Source organism: Anser cygnoides, chromosome 9, assembly GCF_040182565.1.
Source record: "Anser cygnoides isolate HZ-2024a breed goose chromosome 9, Taihu_goose_T2T_genome, whole genome shotgun sequence".
NCBI lineage: Eukaryota > Metazoa > Chordata > Aves > Anseriformes > Anatidae > Anser > Anser cygnoides.
This window is the reverse complement of record NC_089881.1, coordinates 24,905,995-24,921,762: the sequence shown is the minus strand read 5'-3', so window position 1 is coordinate 24,921,762 and position 15,768 is coordinate 24,905,995. Positions and strand designations below refer to the sequence as shown.

The following is a 15,768-nucleotide window of genomic DNA, read 5'->3' as shown; positions in this document are numbered from 1 at the left end:
GGAGCTCCCCGGCTGCCACCTCCTCTCCGGGCTGAGCGGCCCCAGCTCCCGCAGCCTCTCCCCGCAGCCGAGGGCTCCAGGCCCCGCTTGGCGGCCCTGCGCTGGGCTCCAGCGGCTCCACGTCCCCCCGGCACCTGGGAGCCCAGAACAGGAGCCAGCGCTCCAGGTGCGGCCTCACCGGCGCTGAACGGAGGGGCAGGGTCTCCCCTCGGCCTGCCGGCCGCACGAGGCCTCGTGCCACCAGGCACCGCCAGCCTTCTTTGCCTGAGGGACACACCGGTGTCCACCAGGCCCTTGGGGCCGTGGCTGAGCCCTTCGGAAGGGGGTGTTTCAGGAAGCGCTTCAGGCTTTTGAGCTGTCCCGTTTGCCAGAAGCCCCCCTGGCCCCGATCGCACAACCGTCCTCCTTCCGCTGCGTTGCCCCAAGCGCGACAACCTCTGACCCTCTCCTCTCCTGTCAGCAGCGGGGCACAAAGTCCTCCACGGGGCACTGCGCTGGCGTGTGCGAGCGGGTGGCACGGTCTGGTGTCACTGCCCCCTCTCACGGGCAGCTCCTGGGCACAGCTGGGTACCGCCGTGCACACCCCGCTGCTCGCGCGTCTGCCCCGAGCAAAGGACAGAAAAAAAAAAAGGTTAGCTGTATAAATAAGCACAAGTATTTAAGTAAACACAGTCTCAAAGGCTGCTCTGGCGCCTTTGAAGTGCTCAGCTCCCATGCCCTCCCATCCGGGGGTCAAATGGGCTGGAGCTGGTCTCGGGAGCCCCCCCGGCGCTGCCCCTGTGCCCTCACACCCTGCCAGCCTGGCTGCTGGGTGCGGCCGCGCACGCCGCCAGTATTGTTACCCCCAAGGGTCTAAATAGCTCTGGAAAATCCAAAATGCTCGTGCAGACGTTGCAGGAACAAGGTGCAAGGCCTGGGCTGCGAAGAGCGTTCATAAGAGTGTGATGGAAGCCTGATGAGATGGAAAGCAGCTTCACATGAAACACCAGAAAAGCGACGCACAGGGGTCAGTTTGGGAAGAAGGAAAAGGGTGGCTGTGTTGCCATAGGAAATCCCCTGGCGATCAGCACCGGGAAGTCAAGCCTGTAACAGAGTGAAAAGAGGCAGAAGAAGTTCATTTCCTGAGCGCAGGAGCAGGAACAATGACAGGGGTGTGTAAGTGACAATAAGTGCTCACAAAATAGGATACAATGAAGAGTAAATAAGAAAAGCAAGACAGAACAGGAGAAATGAGAAACCAAAGACAGCCATATAATGCACAGCGTTTGCGCTTGTGGCTTTGCCTTTCCCAGAAAGGCTGTAGGCTAGATATAATCAGCCGTTGAAGAAGAGCAGAGTGTTTATTTTACAGCGAAATTGCAGGATACTGCTGGCACGTCCTGCTGTCAGACACTCACGGGTGGGAGAGCTGGAGGTGGTGCACGGGGCATCGGTGGCGTGGGGCTGGCGTGCTCCTGGGCCAGTCATCAGGTAACCCAACCAGTGCTGCCGGGGGGCTGCAAAGCGCTGCACAGTTGGACAGGGGCAGAAGCAGAGCCGATGGTCCTGGCGTCGTCCCTGGCCGCCGAGCAGCTTGCTGAGGGTAGCTGTCTGGAGCCATTATTTTCCCGACTTTTTCCAGGCACCCTCACACGGAGGTGAAGAAATATATCCACGCAATAAACACCCTGATAACTATGCCAACACAAAGTATTCTTAAATTATTCCAGTGGCAGGCCCAGCCCAGCACACATTGTTTGTAGAGTCACAGAGCAGCTAGATCGCCTTTCAAAGTGCCAGCGCCCGGTCCAAAACACTCAAACTAAGCCTTTTCCACAGCGGGCCTGATTCCCCAGCGCTGGATACTATTCCAGTGTTGCATCAGCAACCCTTCACCAGTTTAAACTGGAGCCACGCAGCAGCGGAGCAAGGCCTGCAGTCAGTTTTGGAGGCAGAAGTCATCTTTCTTTCCAGGACAGCAGACAATTAGCGGTGATTTATGGGCAGCCGTAACGGCACTTGCTCTTTCTGAGCAGCTGGGACTGGGAACACATGCCCGGCCAGCCGGCACTGCTTGCAGGATGATTTTCATCCTGGAAGAGGCTTGGGGTACCCGAGCCTGGGAGCTGCCATGGGCCAGAGCCCCGAGCTGCTACCTGCACCATGGGCACCTTGCGGCAGGGATCTCCTCGCCAGGAATAAATATAAAATAAATAAATACATACTATCATATATACTACTATATAGTTATTATAGTCAGTCTACACACTTTCTTTCTCAGCAACTAATGTATTTGTCAATATGCTGTAAAAAAAGAGAGGGAGAGAGAAACACAAAGAAACTGCTACAAATGCTCCGGACTAGTGAACTTGGTGGTCCCAGAGATGTTCCTGCCCAAGCCAGCCCCAGAACACCAAGTCACAGCACTGCAGGATTTTCAGAGCTCCAGTTCATTGCCTACCCCCACAGCGGGCTCATGTTTTTTTAAGAAAAGCTAAGTCAGCATTTGATTCTGCTGCTGCTTTCGGCGCGCTGTGCACCAGCACAAGGGTGCGTGTGTTCCAGAGATGTATGGGGATCCTTAAAATGTATGCAAAGTGGGAGAATTTGCCTGAATGTACTCAAAGAATAGTGGCTCACATATTCATTCATACAGGCGGCTGTGAAAGCGTCCTGTGCCAAGCTCGAGATGTGGGCTTTATTGTTCGCCCAGGACAGTACGTTGTACTGTGCTGCTGAGCGCCTTCTGTCAGAAAATCCAGATCTTTTCATCCCAGCGACAAGTGGGGCACGCAACTTGCACAGGAGCCCTTCGCTGCTGGCTTCGGCCTGGAACGGGCTGCCTTCAGCTCCGGAGGCAGCGGCCAGGAGGCCTGCTGGAGCCTGGTGCTTCTAGGTATAGGTATAGGAATAGATATAGGGGTATAGGTATAGGGGTAGGTGTATGGCTATAGGTATAGGTATAGATATAAAGATAGATTAGGTATAGGTATAGGTATAGGTATAGGAATAGGAATAGGAATAGGAATAGGAATAGGAATAGGAATAGGAATAGGAATAGGAATAGGAATAGGAATAGGAATAGGAATAGGAATAGGAATAGGAATAGGAATAGGAATAGGAATAGGAATAGGAATAGGAATAGGAATAGGAATAGATAGGTATAGGTATAGGTATAGGAATAGGAATAGGAATAGGAATAGGAATAGGAATAGATAGGTATAGGTATAGGTATAGGAATAGGAATAGGAATAGGAATAGGAATAGGAATAGGAATAGGAATAGGAATAGATAGATACAGGTATAGGTATAGGTATAGGTATAGGTATAGGTATAGGTATAGGTAGAGATAGAGATAGAGATAGAGATAGAGATAGAGATAGAGATAGAGATAGAGATAGAGATAGAGATAGAGATAGAGATAGAGATAGAGATAGAGATAGAGATAGAGATAGAGATAGAGATGGATTGATATAGGTACAGATGGCTATAGGTATAGGTGTAGGTATAGAAATAGGAAGCCTGACAGCTGGCGTTACCAACTCACCCCTCTGCTCTGCAGCCCGTGCAAGGTCCCGAAGCTCCCCCACGAGCCCCCCCCGGCCGCCCGGTACCGCGGCGGCGCCGTGGCAGGGGGCACAGCCCCGGCCCCCCCCGGCCCTCGCCTCCGAACCGCCCGCGGGCACGGCTGCAGCCGGCAGGGGGCGACGGCTCCTCGCCTGCAGCACGGCTCGGCACGGCTGGGGCCGGCACGGCTCGGCTCGGCACGGCTCGGCACGGCTCGGCACGGCACGGCTCGGCATGGCACGGCTCCACGGCACGGCACGGCTCGGCACGGCTGGGGCCGGCACGGCACGGTTTGGCACGGCTCGGCACGGCTCGGCACAGCTCGGCATGGCACGGCTCCACGGCTCGGCACGATTTGACTCGGCACGGTTTGTCTCGGCACGGTTTGGCACGGCTCTGCACGGTTTGGCATGGCACGGCACGGCTCGGCACAGTACGGCATGCCTCGGCACGGCTTGGCACGGCACAGTTTGGCATGGCTCAGCACGGCACAGCTCAGTTCGGCACGGCTCCGCGTGGCACGGTTTGGCACGGCTCAGCACGGCACGGCTCGGCTCAGCATGGCTCCACGCGGCACAGCACGGTTTGGCACAGCTCGGCTCGGCACAGCACGGCTTGGCACGGCTTGGCGCAGCATGGCATGGCACGTGTGGCAGCGGGGATCTGCGGGTTGTGCCCCAATGAAGCACCAAGGTGCTGCAGGCTCAGCTCTCCTGGTGGAGCAGGTGCTGCCGGCTGGAAATAACGGCAGCGAGCTGAGACCTTTCTGCTGCTTTTGGTGCTTTTTTATTTACTTTCCTTAAAATTTTATTTATTTTCCTTAAATAAAAGGCAGGGACTGGCTGCTCCTGGCTGCTGTGGGCCAGGAGGGGACAGAGGGCACGGCGAGGGGAAAGGGGGCCGGGAAGGGAGCGGGGAGCGGCAGGAAGGCCGGACAGGGCCCGGCCGCGGCCCGTGGCAAACAGGAAGCCGGGCCGCAAGCCAGGCCGCCTGCACGCGAGGGGGAAATGAAAATGAAAAGAGGAAAAACGGAGCTCTAGCCCCAGACACATCGGTTTGATCAAATGTATCGAAAGGGGCGGCGCTGGGTTTGGGGCAGCCGTGGTCAGGGAGCCAGCGTTTCCCATCCAAATGTCATCCAGAGACCCCCCCAGGAGAGCAGACAGTGGGATGAGCAAGGCCACAACAAATACCCGTGGATTTTAGGGGTTTTAGGATTTGGGATGCATCCATCCCCCCGGGACCCACACACTCAGCCCCAGGAGGGGACACCCACTGTGTCCCTGTGCAGAGCCAGCGGCTTTCCAGGGTACCAGGCCCCTGTTTTCAGCTCCTCCATGCACGTGGTGCGTCACTGCAGCTGCAAACAGCCGATTTCTCCTGCCCTTATAGCCCCTGCGCCCATGCATGGTGCCAGGTGAGAACAGGACCGAGCTTCACGGCAGAACCCTTTACACGGCATCCTGCAGTTTTCCTCAGCAGCAAAACCGTGATGCATTTCACATATTTTTGTCCTGACTTCCAGAACATAAATGTCAGCTGCCCCAGATGTGACTGAATTAATAAATCCGGCGTGTGCAGATGCCCAGGGCCGGTTCAGAGGTGGAGGGGAGATGGCAAATCAGCTATTTCGGCTTCACGGGACCCACGCGCCTCATTTCCCAACCCTGAACGTTTGCCCTTTCACAACAGGGCCCAGCGCCCCGTGGGCTGCCGCAAACAGCCCCGCCGGAGCCCTGCTGGGTGGTCACCGGCAGGAGCCCACGAGGACGGAGGGGCCGGGGGCCACGCCGAGGCCTTTCCTGTTTTTGCGAGCCGATCGCATCCCCGCTGCGCCGCCTCCGTGCCGGCACGGTTAGTTACGGCGAATAAACGCCGCGGTAAAAATAGCAGGGTCAAACCGCCCCCGCCCCGCCGTCCTCCCCCGCGGAGGCCGAGCCTCCGTTCTGCGCCCGTCACCGCAGCCTCCCCGGCCTCGCTGCTGAGCTCTCCGTGGTTTTTATCCAGCAGCATCGCGCAGGGATGCTTTCCGTGGGAGCGAGGTGGGATGGCCGCCAGCCCGTGCCGGGGCTGAGCGCATCCCTCACCTCCCACTGAAGCCACCGGCATTTTTTCTCCTTTTTCTGATTTTTTTTAACATCCTATTGACCTGCTACTCAGGTGATGCCCTGACCTGCCTCGTTTCGGGTGGACGTTGGATTTATCCCCAGCAAAAACCCCTCTGACTGCCGTATCCCAAAGGGGCTCCGGGGATGGAGTGGTGCTGGCAGCACTGGGGTGGGAAATGCTCTGCTCAATGAAAGCATCTTGATGCAGAAGGGAAGGGCAAGAAGGGAAAAGGAGAGGTTTTCCAGCTTGCCTGGAGCATTGCCCAGCTCCTGGTGACCCCCTGCTTGGCAGGGATAAAAACTGGGGCACCTGAAACCCCTGCACGGGGATGCAGGAGAGTGGCTGGGACGCGGCAGGGCATTTGGAGCCGGAGGAGGGCAGGACCGTCCCCGTGCCCCCGGGCTCGTGGCACCCCAGCTAACCCCCGGTTGCGAGCAGACAGACATTATTTCACCTCCCGATGCTCGGGGTGACCTCGGGATGTGCGAGCGCAGCCAGCGAGGGCCCGGCCAGATGGGAACAGCTCCTTCGTGTGCCTTCTGACTCATGCGATTCGTGTGGGTGGCAGAGAAACCGCTCCGAGAGAAGAAGGAATGGGAAAAAATCCGCTGCTATATTTAACCACAAATAATAGGAAGAGGCTGAGTTTTTGGGCTAAGTTGTAAATAACAGTGAGATGAAATCATCTCAGAAATTCATGACTGTATCGCTGCCGCCCCTTGAGAACCGGCGTGACTAACGAGGACTGTGGCTTGGAAAAATGTTGCCCCCTGTTTAAAAAAAAAAAAAAAATATTTCATTATTCCAGGCCACGGCAGCGATCCTTCCAACCGTGACAAATTGTTCTTTATTGCCTTTCAGTTGTTGCCGCGCTTTAATGTATTTCGGCGTTGGTGTGTTGAAGTGGAACACCGCGGCCGGCAGCGCGCCCGCCCCGATGGGCTGCCAGCAGGGGCCTCGAAACGAAACCTCTGCTCCTGGACGGTGCTGAACCCCGGCCATAATCCTGGATCATCTGCAGAAATTAATACCTTTGGCTCAGAAGGCAAACAGCCATGGGAGCAAATCGTGCCTGTTACACGAGCGGCTTCATTGTGTGAGTGTTGTGCTCGCTAGTTGTAGCGCTGGAAGCCTCGGCCAAGGCCGGTGAATGAACGGGAGCCTTCACAGATCGAAGGGTTCGAGTCCCAGTCGCAGTGAGGTATTGCAGGGGGAGAACTGGCACGATCCAACTTTGCTGATGCTTATTTTGAATAGAAGGAATAAAAAGGAGTAAGTTAACTGCGACATGGAAACTGGGATGCCTGACAGCACGCTTGATATCGATACAAGTTTGCTGCGATATTTCCACATTTTATTTATTTGAAGAAAACACATTTTGCTTCTGGAGAACATCCAGAATCGTTAAGCAGAAGAAATGACCTAGTCTGGGAAGGAATCGCAGTCATGCATGAGTGTTTGAGCCTCTCTCTCTCACTTTCCCTTTTTTTAATAGTCTAAAAAGAAAATATTTGCTGGCAGTAGAGATTTCTGGGCTGTGAGGTAATGGCTTTTTTTTTTTCATACATATGCAGAGTCATCTTCTTGTTTCCTAAGCCTTATTGCAGTTACAGATGTGCTCAGAAAATATGAAGTAATAGAGCCCAGCTATGTGTTTTTAATTCAAGCAATTCAGAGCTCGCCCGAACTGAGCAGCGCTCGAAAGCAAGCTGTGGCTGGGCATTTTTATGAGCTTCTGTTTTTACAGAAATTTTTAAAAATACTTGTTCTTTGGCAAAACGCTTTGAACGTTGTGACGACCATCAAGGGTTGAGCTCGTTTCTGTCACAAACCTAGATTGTCATCCACGAGCCACGGGATTACTTCTCACAGTGCTGCTCCCTGCGCTGAGGCTTCCAGGGTCTTGCCAAAAGGAGAAGCCCCTGCTTCGGCGTGCTTTCTCCCAATTAGTTTTCCCATATTTGGAGGAAACATAAAAGAAAAGGAAAGGCAGATGTGAAGCATCGTGCCAAAGAGAGCATTTTATGCAGCGGGCTCCCGTGAAGACAGGTTTGGAGTTACACAAGTGCCAATGGTCGCTGGGAAAATTAAGCCGACTATAAAATAATTATTGTGCCCGGTCAGCTCTTTGGCACCATTTGAAAGATCTGGAGGTCAAGTATTTAACGATCTGCTGCTCCAAAGGGATCGATGCATTTCTGCAGGGGTCATTTGCAGGATCGGTAATTGCACATCCCCCAAAAACTGGAGGAAAGTGACTTCGGCGGCTCCTTCACAGAAACCGCTCGGCAGCCCGGGCATTTGCTGGAGCCCCGGGCACCTGCAGCTCTGGGGGGAGGCACAACGATGAGCTGGTGATGAGTTACTTGTGCTCAGCTCGTTGCTCGTTGCAGCCTCTGCCCAGTGCTGCTCTGTAGGGAACCTTTTCTCACCGTCCTTGATCCTGAGCCCTGCAAAATCTGCAGCAGATACGGTCGGTGTGAGACTACCCAAACGCGAGGATGACAGCAGGAGTATCGCTTACGGGTATCAGCACTGAAATCACTGCGGGTCGAGTAAACAGGACAAAGGAAGCTGACCCGGCACACGTGACAGCACGTAGGTGGCTTAGCTGCTGCGTATCAGATCTGGCCTGATCGCCTAAGAGGAAGCCAAGCAGAAAAGTGCTGGTCATTTTTTGCCATGTTTCACGTTAGTAAGTTTTTCCATGGCTGGAACAGAGCTCTCGCTCCTTTCCCGGTTGCCTGAGGAGTTTTGCAGTTGAGCTGATGGGAATCAGCAAAAAACACAGCTGAGGTCCAGGGTTACTGCGGAACACGTGGACGGATACAGGGGTGGATCGGGCCCCCAGCAGCACGGGCACTCAGGGGTCAGGAACTGCTCATCCCCGTGCCCTTGGGTACCGCTCAGCCCCGCATCCTTGGGTACATCCCCGTGTCCTCAGGTACCGTTTGTCCCCACAACCCCAGGCTCATCCCCATGCCCTCGGGTACCACTTGTCCCCACGTCTCCAAGTACTGCTCATCCCAGTACCTCGGGTACCGTTTATTTCCATGTCCTTGGGTACCTCTTGCCCTCGGTACCGTTTATCTCCATGCCCTTGGGTACCTTGGCAGCTCCCATCCCTGCCCCAGCCCTGTATTTAATGCCTTGAGTCGATCCTGAAATATTAATACATAAATAAATGATTTTTTTAAATCATTTTTCGTTCTATTTCTAAATACTACCAACATTTACCACGAGATCTGTTTTAAAAAGCTGCCAGCTCTTCCATTATTTGCTATTTATAGCTTTGACTATTCTGAAGTGAAATAAGGCGACTGAAAACAATGCGGCTTTAACGAGCCAAACTGGCCTCCCAGCATACCATGCTGTAATGTAGTTGAAATGTGTCCCCTTTTCAAGCGGCAGAACACAGTCGGGTGCTGCTGGGGCTGCCGTGCTCACCTCGCAGAACTTCACCTCTGCTTCTGCAGCGGTTTGCCTCGCGCCCCTTGCTCAGCCTCAGTTGTGGGACCAATTCTGCTCAGTTCTGGCCTCACCCAGCCGCGCAGAGACAGCCGCGTCTTGCCAGAGCGCTGCCTTCTGTTCTTACGTGGTGAAAATTCCCAACTTTTTTCTTCCTTTTTCCGGAGAGCTAAATGGTAACGGAGGTTATCATTTCGGTTGAGTGGCCCAAAACAAACACCGTGGGGGCTTACATTAATTTTCGGGCAGATTTGCCAGATATACCCCCAAAATCACGTAACGGCTGGCACCAGGCCGTTAGGATACAGCTCTTAAATTACTTCACTGCTTGAAGGAGTGGAGTTCACAGCTTTGAGGCATTTTCCATTCCTAGGACCCACTTTGTCAGTGTAACAGCAACGTTTCGGTTCCTATTTTGCTTCTTTTGGAACCCGAAGCACCGACACATCATAATTCTATGGAAGGCTCTTTTCTGTCCCCCTTCTACCATCAGTATTTCCATTCACTGTTAAATAGAAGCTACGTGCTTTCTGAAGAAATAGCAAGACCAAGTCCCACAGGATTTCAGGACATTTTTTGCTATCTACAAGAGCGAATTTTATCTTTTACCAGAGTGCAGGCTGACAGGTTTGGATGACATCCCAGTGCAGCTTAAGGCAGAGCCGGGGAGGCTCCCCGCACAGCTGTGCTAACTGTATGCATCTCACCGAAGCCCCTCGCCTCTGAAACCCGGGTCAGCTCCTTTCTGGGCAGTTTCTGTTAGATTTGGCGAGAGCTGCACAGCTGCAGCAGTCCTCTGCTTTGCCAACCGATTCCTTGGCCCGTCAATGGTCCTCACCAACTCCGCCAGTTTCCAGCAGGGACGAGGATGCTCCCCTTCCAGCTCTCTTGGGTAGGGCCAAGCTCAGCGGGCACAGGGAGCCTGGTCCAGCTTGTGTGGATGAGCATCTGGCTGGATGAGCACAGGTGAGTGACTTCATCTGTCCAGAAGGGAATAACAACACCGGCCATCTTCATCAAGTGCCATGCCATTCATTAAGGTTTCCTGGTTTGGGGGGTTGAAATCCTTCAAAGTTACAATTTGCCAGCCTTTCCGCTCTCCAAGCGCATCACACACATTAACTTCTTGGAATCCCCAAACCCACGCTGCAACAGCCAGCTACAGGGCTCCCACCTGCAGACGGCAAAAGCGAGGCTGGGAGAGGCCACGGAGAAGCCACAGGTAGAGTGGAAGCCTGGAGCTCCCAGCTCCCACCTCTCGCTGCTGTTGCCTCTCACCTCCCTCAAGGCTGCTGCTACGAGACAGCTTCTGGCCCCCTGTACAAACACAAGATACCTACAGTCATCTTACCATTTGCAGCACCTGGAATAAGCGCAGCCAAGATGGTAATGAAAGCTAAACGCGATGCAAAGCAATGTTAAAGCAGCAGTTCCTTTTATATTTTTTATTTATTTTGGTAATCCACGAGGATGTGCTAAAACCTCTTGTCACTGCTCTTCATCAGTCACCACTGACGCCTACCCTTGCTTTCATATTCCCTTCCAAAACATTTAGTACATAATTTTCAGCAATTTACACCTTCAAGTTGTCAGCTGGTCATAACATATAGCCCTCAAGACAGCAACACTCAATGAGCAAGTTGTTACCTACAATTTCTTTGTTTTTCTATTTAGCACAAACGTGCTCAGCATAGCACGTAGCTCAGGTCTGGAAGAGCACAGAAAAGAAATGAATCTCAGTGGCAAACACCTTTAGGTCTTCACTGTGCTTTCGTCTAGGTACAGAACCACCTTTTCCATCCCGTAACTATACAACACTTCTTCATACTTAGACATGGAAAACCAGCTTGCAGTACTGCTGCATCACTGCGGACAATGCAAACACCAACCTGAAGGGCAGACACTTTAACACAGGATCTTTGCAAGCACAACATCCATTCCCTTGTTTTATCTCAGACTTTACAATTGCTAATTGTTGCACCAGGCATTTTTAAGAAGCTGAACAAATTTGCTGCTTCTACTGCGCTTCCAGCTGGCCCAGGAATAGAAGAGCAAGACTGAGTTGAGATACTGAACTTTTTATCACCACTAGCTGGTTTTCACAAATTGCTTACATCGCATCACAAATATAAGCCAGCCTTTATAAATCTAACATTAAACACTTGCCGTTAGTGATATTTTGGGCTCAATTCTAGAACTAGTGAGTGCTCTCTGCAAGTCAATGGAAGGTGAAGAAGGTGTTCGCTGTCACATGTACTTGATGTATTTGGGAGCTTCAAAGGAGCTACACCGAAATTGTTGTTTTATTTAGCAACAAGGCAAATCAATTAGGCGATCGCCTAATAATTTATCTATCAGCTACATTAAAAAAGCCCACACTTATTTGATTATTTTTATTAAGAAAATTATGAACTGTGCAAAAGAAGTGTCACATAGTCATTTATAAAACACAAGAAATTCACCTGATATATAGATATTTAACATTTTGATGGTAACATTTGAAAGATTATTCTAAAGCATCAGTTCTGAATAACCTGCTCACATCTTTATACTGCAAAGGGCTTCTATAAAGAGCATCTAACATTTGCAGTCACTTTCTTATGTAGAAGACAAAAAAGTATGTACTGATGAAATAGCACACATGTAAAAACAATTTTTTAAAATCAAATGCTTTGGGCAGAGAAAATACGTGTAAAGCTCTTGCCTATTTTAAGTGAATATGATATTTTAACCTTTAGGAAGCTCTGAGTATCATTCTCAATTAAATGTGCTAGATGCTACAAAACCAACCCATAACGTTGTTCATTACTTCAAACAACAGTCAAAGCAACTTCCACAGTATATTGAACAATTTACACTACCTTGGAAAATACTCTTTATTATGAAATTGTTTGCTAAGAGACAAACCTGAGTTGCTGAAGCAATCTGAAATCATCTATTGAAGAACTTGCTAATAGATAGATATTAGCAGAACTAGGTACTACCAGAACTGTACAACTGCAAGTGAAATGTTCTGTAACTGACAAGTGCAACCTCTTTTTTTTTTTAATTCTCAATGCTTACAGTTCATTTCAAGGCAATTTAAACACGTCTTCTCAGAGGCTCCCTGAGGTTGCAGGAATAACCAGATTACAATACCCAGGTTACTTAACTGGTTGCTTAAACAGGGAAATCAGTACTCAACTAGGGGCAACCAATGTTAAACAATTTTAATGGCAATGAAAATTTAAAAGCCAATAATGGAAAGACAAAAATTAACTTCCCCTTTTTTCTTGTATGTACTTATTATGGACTACGGTGTAACTATTCACTGGAGTTAGGGCATCAGAAAGTAAATCCAGCCCGAAGTGACACTGTAGTAAATAATTCTGCCTGTCATCCAACAATTAACAAGAACTACATCAACTCGAACTCCCGTTCCCTGCAAAATGTTTGTTGATTTTTACTTGTTTGTCAAAATATGCCAGTACAAAATACTCAAGAAGCACTTACTAATATTGCCAAAAGGACAGTTATTGCTGCACAGTCACACTAGCTCTCACTGTGGCACTAGCTGCTGCTCGTTCTCTTTCTTTAGCAATTTCCATCTCTATTTTGGCTTTGATTTTATTCCAGTCAACTTCCAGCTGCAAGAACAGAAAAGCGAGTACAACAAGGTCAAATAATATTGTATAGATAGGTCAGACAGCTATTCACTGGCAGGAGAATCTGAAGTTATGAAGTGACCTTACTGCTCTTTATGTAGCTCTTCATGGATGTCAACTTACACTAATGGAATGTACCAAGGCACAGTTGAGTTCTAGCAAACTGAGCTTTCCACCTCTAAATTAAAAGAAAACTTGACATAATTTAAAAAATATTTACATCTTGATGTGTAAAGAAAAAAAAACACCAACAACATTAAAACAGGAAAATAACTTGGATCATCTTACATCTAACTTAAATGTAATGAAATGTGTCCTATTACTCAGATTATACCTTTATCAATAATACATGCAGTAGCATCTTTTGACTGCACCTAAAGCCCACCAAGTAAACTGTTGGCATATTACACTAGTTATTTAATATAACAGAAATGAGACTTCTGCTTGAAATTTTTCTATATCAAGAAGTGTTTTAGCTTTATTTAGGCTTTTCTCCAGCAGCAGAGAATTGTTGTCTTCTGGTTGTATTCTACTTCAGTGAAACTTCAGACAATAGATACAGTACGATATCCATGGTACAGTTGGGTACAATAGTTGTCTTTGTGTCAAAAATGCCTGACAAGAAAGCATGGATCATGGTGCATTTGATGACTACAAAAACATACCCAAAAACTGGACAAAAAAGTAATTGCAAAGTTCAGTTTCCCTGCTGGAGAATGAAGACTGTCAAAGATGGGATGGGGAAAAAATCTCAACTGCTGCACAGGGAATTTCCAGAGTAGCTGTTATCCTGTTAACTAAGTCATGAAATAAGGAAGATTCTCTGCCAGGGAAGATGTAACTGCAATACCCACATTCTCATGTGAAAAGGTTAATCCCTCAATTCAGGATGCATTTGCTGGGTCCAGGTGCTTTGGATCTGATGACTGAAATCTTTATGGAGCTCTAAGAAAGAATGTGTTTGCTTTAACAGATGTCACGCAGATGCTAAACATACCATGGAAAGGGCTAATTCTACCATCTAGCCCAGAGAGCTACTTGCCAGTGAAGCCAACAAGCCTTGCCAGTGACACCTAGTAACTGCCAAGATATGGATTCTCAGTATACATATTAGGTACATAATACCTTATATATAAAGATGTGAGATATAACAACTAAGCACATTGTTTAGATTCCGTATCTGATCGCAGATCAGTGGTCTCAGCTGCAGTATAGAAAAGACATAAAGACCTCGGTTCTTAAGCCTGGAGGAGTTTTTGGTGGTGAGAAAAAAAAGCGAGAGATCTTTCTTTTCCCAGGGATGGAATAGCAACGCAAAATCTTGATTTTTCTCTTTGTCGTCCTCATCATTTTATTCTAAATTCGCTGCTTGAGTTTGACAGGCTGCATTAGGAATTCAGTTACCACAGTAGCCAACAGCATCAAACTGACTTCATTAGGTAGGTCCCCTCCTAGCTTCAGATCCAGCAGACAAGAGCTCCAGGACATGGACAGGGAATACAGCTCGAGGACTTGTTGACTCCAGGAACTTCCCACACTCTAACACCCAATCTTCAAGACTGAGTGTAAGGTGAAACCCCTGCATAGGCTCTACTCACATCACTCTGCTCACACCCTGTCACTGACAAGATGTTATTGCTTAGGAACCCTTCCAGCTCTCTTGATGATTTAAAGACAAGACAGTATTATCTAAAAAGTGTCTTTCAGAAGCATCAGGGGATTAATATGATTTTTGCTCAGTAATGGATCTAAAGTACATAGAAGGCAAACTTTTGGCTCAGCAGCTGAAAATGCTGCACAGTAAGAGTGGTTGGAATCCGTTCTGTTATTTTTCTGCATTTCCTAGGTAAAGTACTGTAGAGCAGTTCATCAGGCAGCTAGATGTTGTGCAGATTTTTATTCTTGTTTATGAAGTGAGACATCCTCAGAAGTGCTAAAAGTTAATGACTTACATTAGAAATCAAGCTTTATTGGAAGTAATGGGCACTGTCCAATTAAAGGATCTGAGCTAACAGCTCAGATGCAGTTCCTGACCCATCAGCGACTGTGGCTGAAAGGATCTGTTGAAGTACACGTCTCTTTTCATAGCTGCACCCTCAAAATGCTTAGAAACAGCAAGGGGAAGAGCAGGAGGGACATAAGGGCTGCTCAGTGAAATTGCCACCTAAGGTACACATGCGGTACCTCTCATCAAGGTAACGCACTGAAGATACTCTGGTGGAATCTGAGATACTTTTAGCTTATGAACAGTAAGATCTCTCCTCAATCTTTAAGATCTGTGAAATGCTAATACATTGAAATAACCAATTGATTATGGAGAGACTTTCCAGAGGTTTGAAGAAATATATATAGCTATTTATCATATTTGGCAGAACAGTTCATAATCCACTCTTAACATATATATGGTTACTTTCAAAGTTTGTTATCGTTGCTATCCATAAAAGTATGTAAAAATGCTGAAGACATTTAAGAGGTCTGCATTCAACTATACTAAGTTCTAGCTCCCTGTTTATAGAAAACAACTGTGCCTTCATTTGTACAATCTTTGCCAGGTACTAAATATGTACATTCCATATCTGTGCCTTCAAATAAAACACACGCACAACGATGACTAGGCAAGTAGCCACACATCAAGCCATGAATTTGCACTCAATCAGATGTAAAATCTTGAGATTTGTGTCCGCATTTGAACCAAAGAAGGAAAAATGCAAAAACAACTCCACCCTCACAATGGCTACAAAGAACAGGCTGACCTAAAGCTGTAGGAATAATCCCAAGGAATACTTACACCTTCTGCATACTGCAAAAATCTTTTGTTTGTTTCTTTTTTACCAAAGTCCTCTAGGAACTTCTGTCGATAAGCCAGGACTGTGTCAACATGTGTCTTGTGCTTTACTGCTAGCTCTAGCGCCCTGGAATAAAACAGAAACGGGCTTGTCAGGCTATATAAATGTTCTGGCACAACTACAATCACCACGGTTTTGCAAAACAATATGCTGAA

At 48.8% G+C, this 15,768-nt stretch overlaps 1 protein-coding gene and 1 long non-coding RNA gene across 5 annotated transcripts in view; one reads left to right on the top strand and one right to left on the bottom strand.

The window, feature by feature from the left end:
- The first annotated feature begins 1,903 nt into the window (after positions 1 to 1,903).
- Positions 1,904 to 8,851, top strand: LOC136791432 (uncharacterized). The gene is made up of 2 exons (XR_010833476.1): positions 1,904 to 4,324; positions 6,517 to 8,851. It is a non-coding gene; the product is annotated as an uncharacterized lncRNA (long non-coding RNA).
- A 2,650-nt stretch (positions 8,852 to 11,501) lies between these two features.
- IFT80 (intraflagellar transport 80) overlaps positions 11,502 to 15,768 on the bottom strand; it is a 47,374-nt gene continuing 43,107 nt past the window's right edge. For all 4 annotated transcript variants that reach the window (XM_067002079.1, XM_067002080.1, XM_067002081.1 and 1 more), the window contains 2 exons: positions 15,556 to 15,679; positions 11,502 to 12,749 (listed from right to left, as the gene is read on the bottom strand). In XM_067002079.1, coding sequence (XP_066858180.1) covers positions 12,636 to 12,749; positions 15,556 to 15,679 — 238 coding nt within the window. In that variant the 3' untranslated portion in view covers positions 11,502 to 12,635. The remainder of the gene's footprint in view (positions 12,750 to 15,555; positions 15,680 to 15,768) is intronic.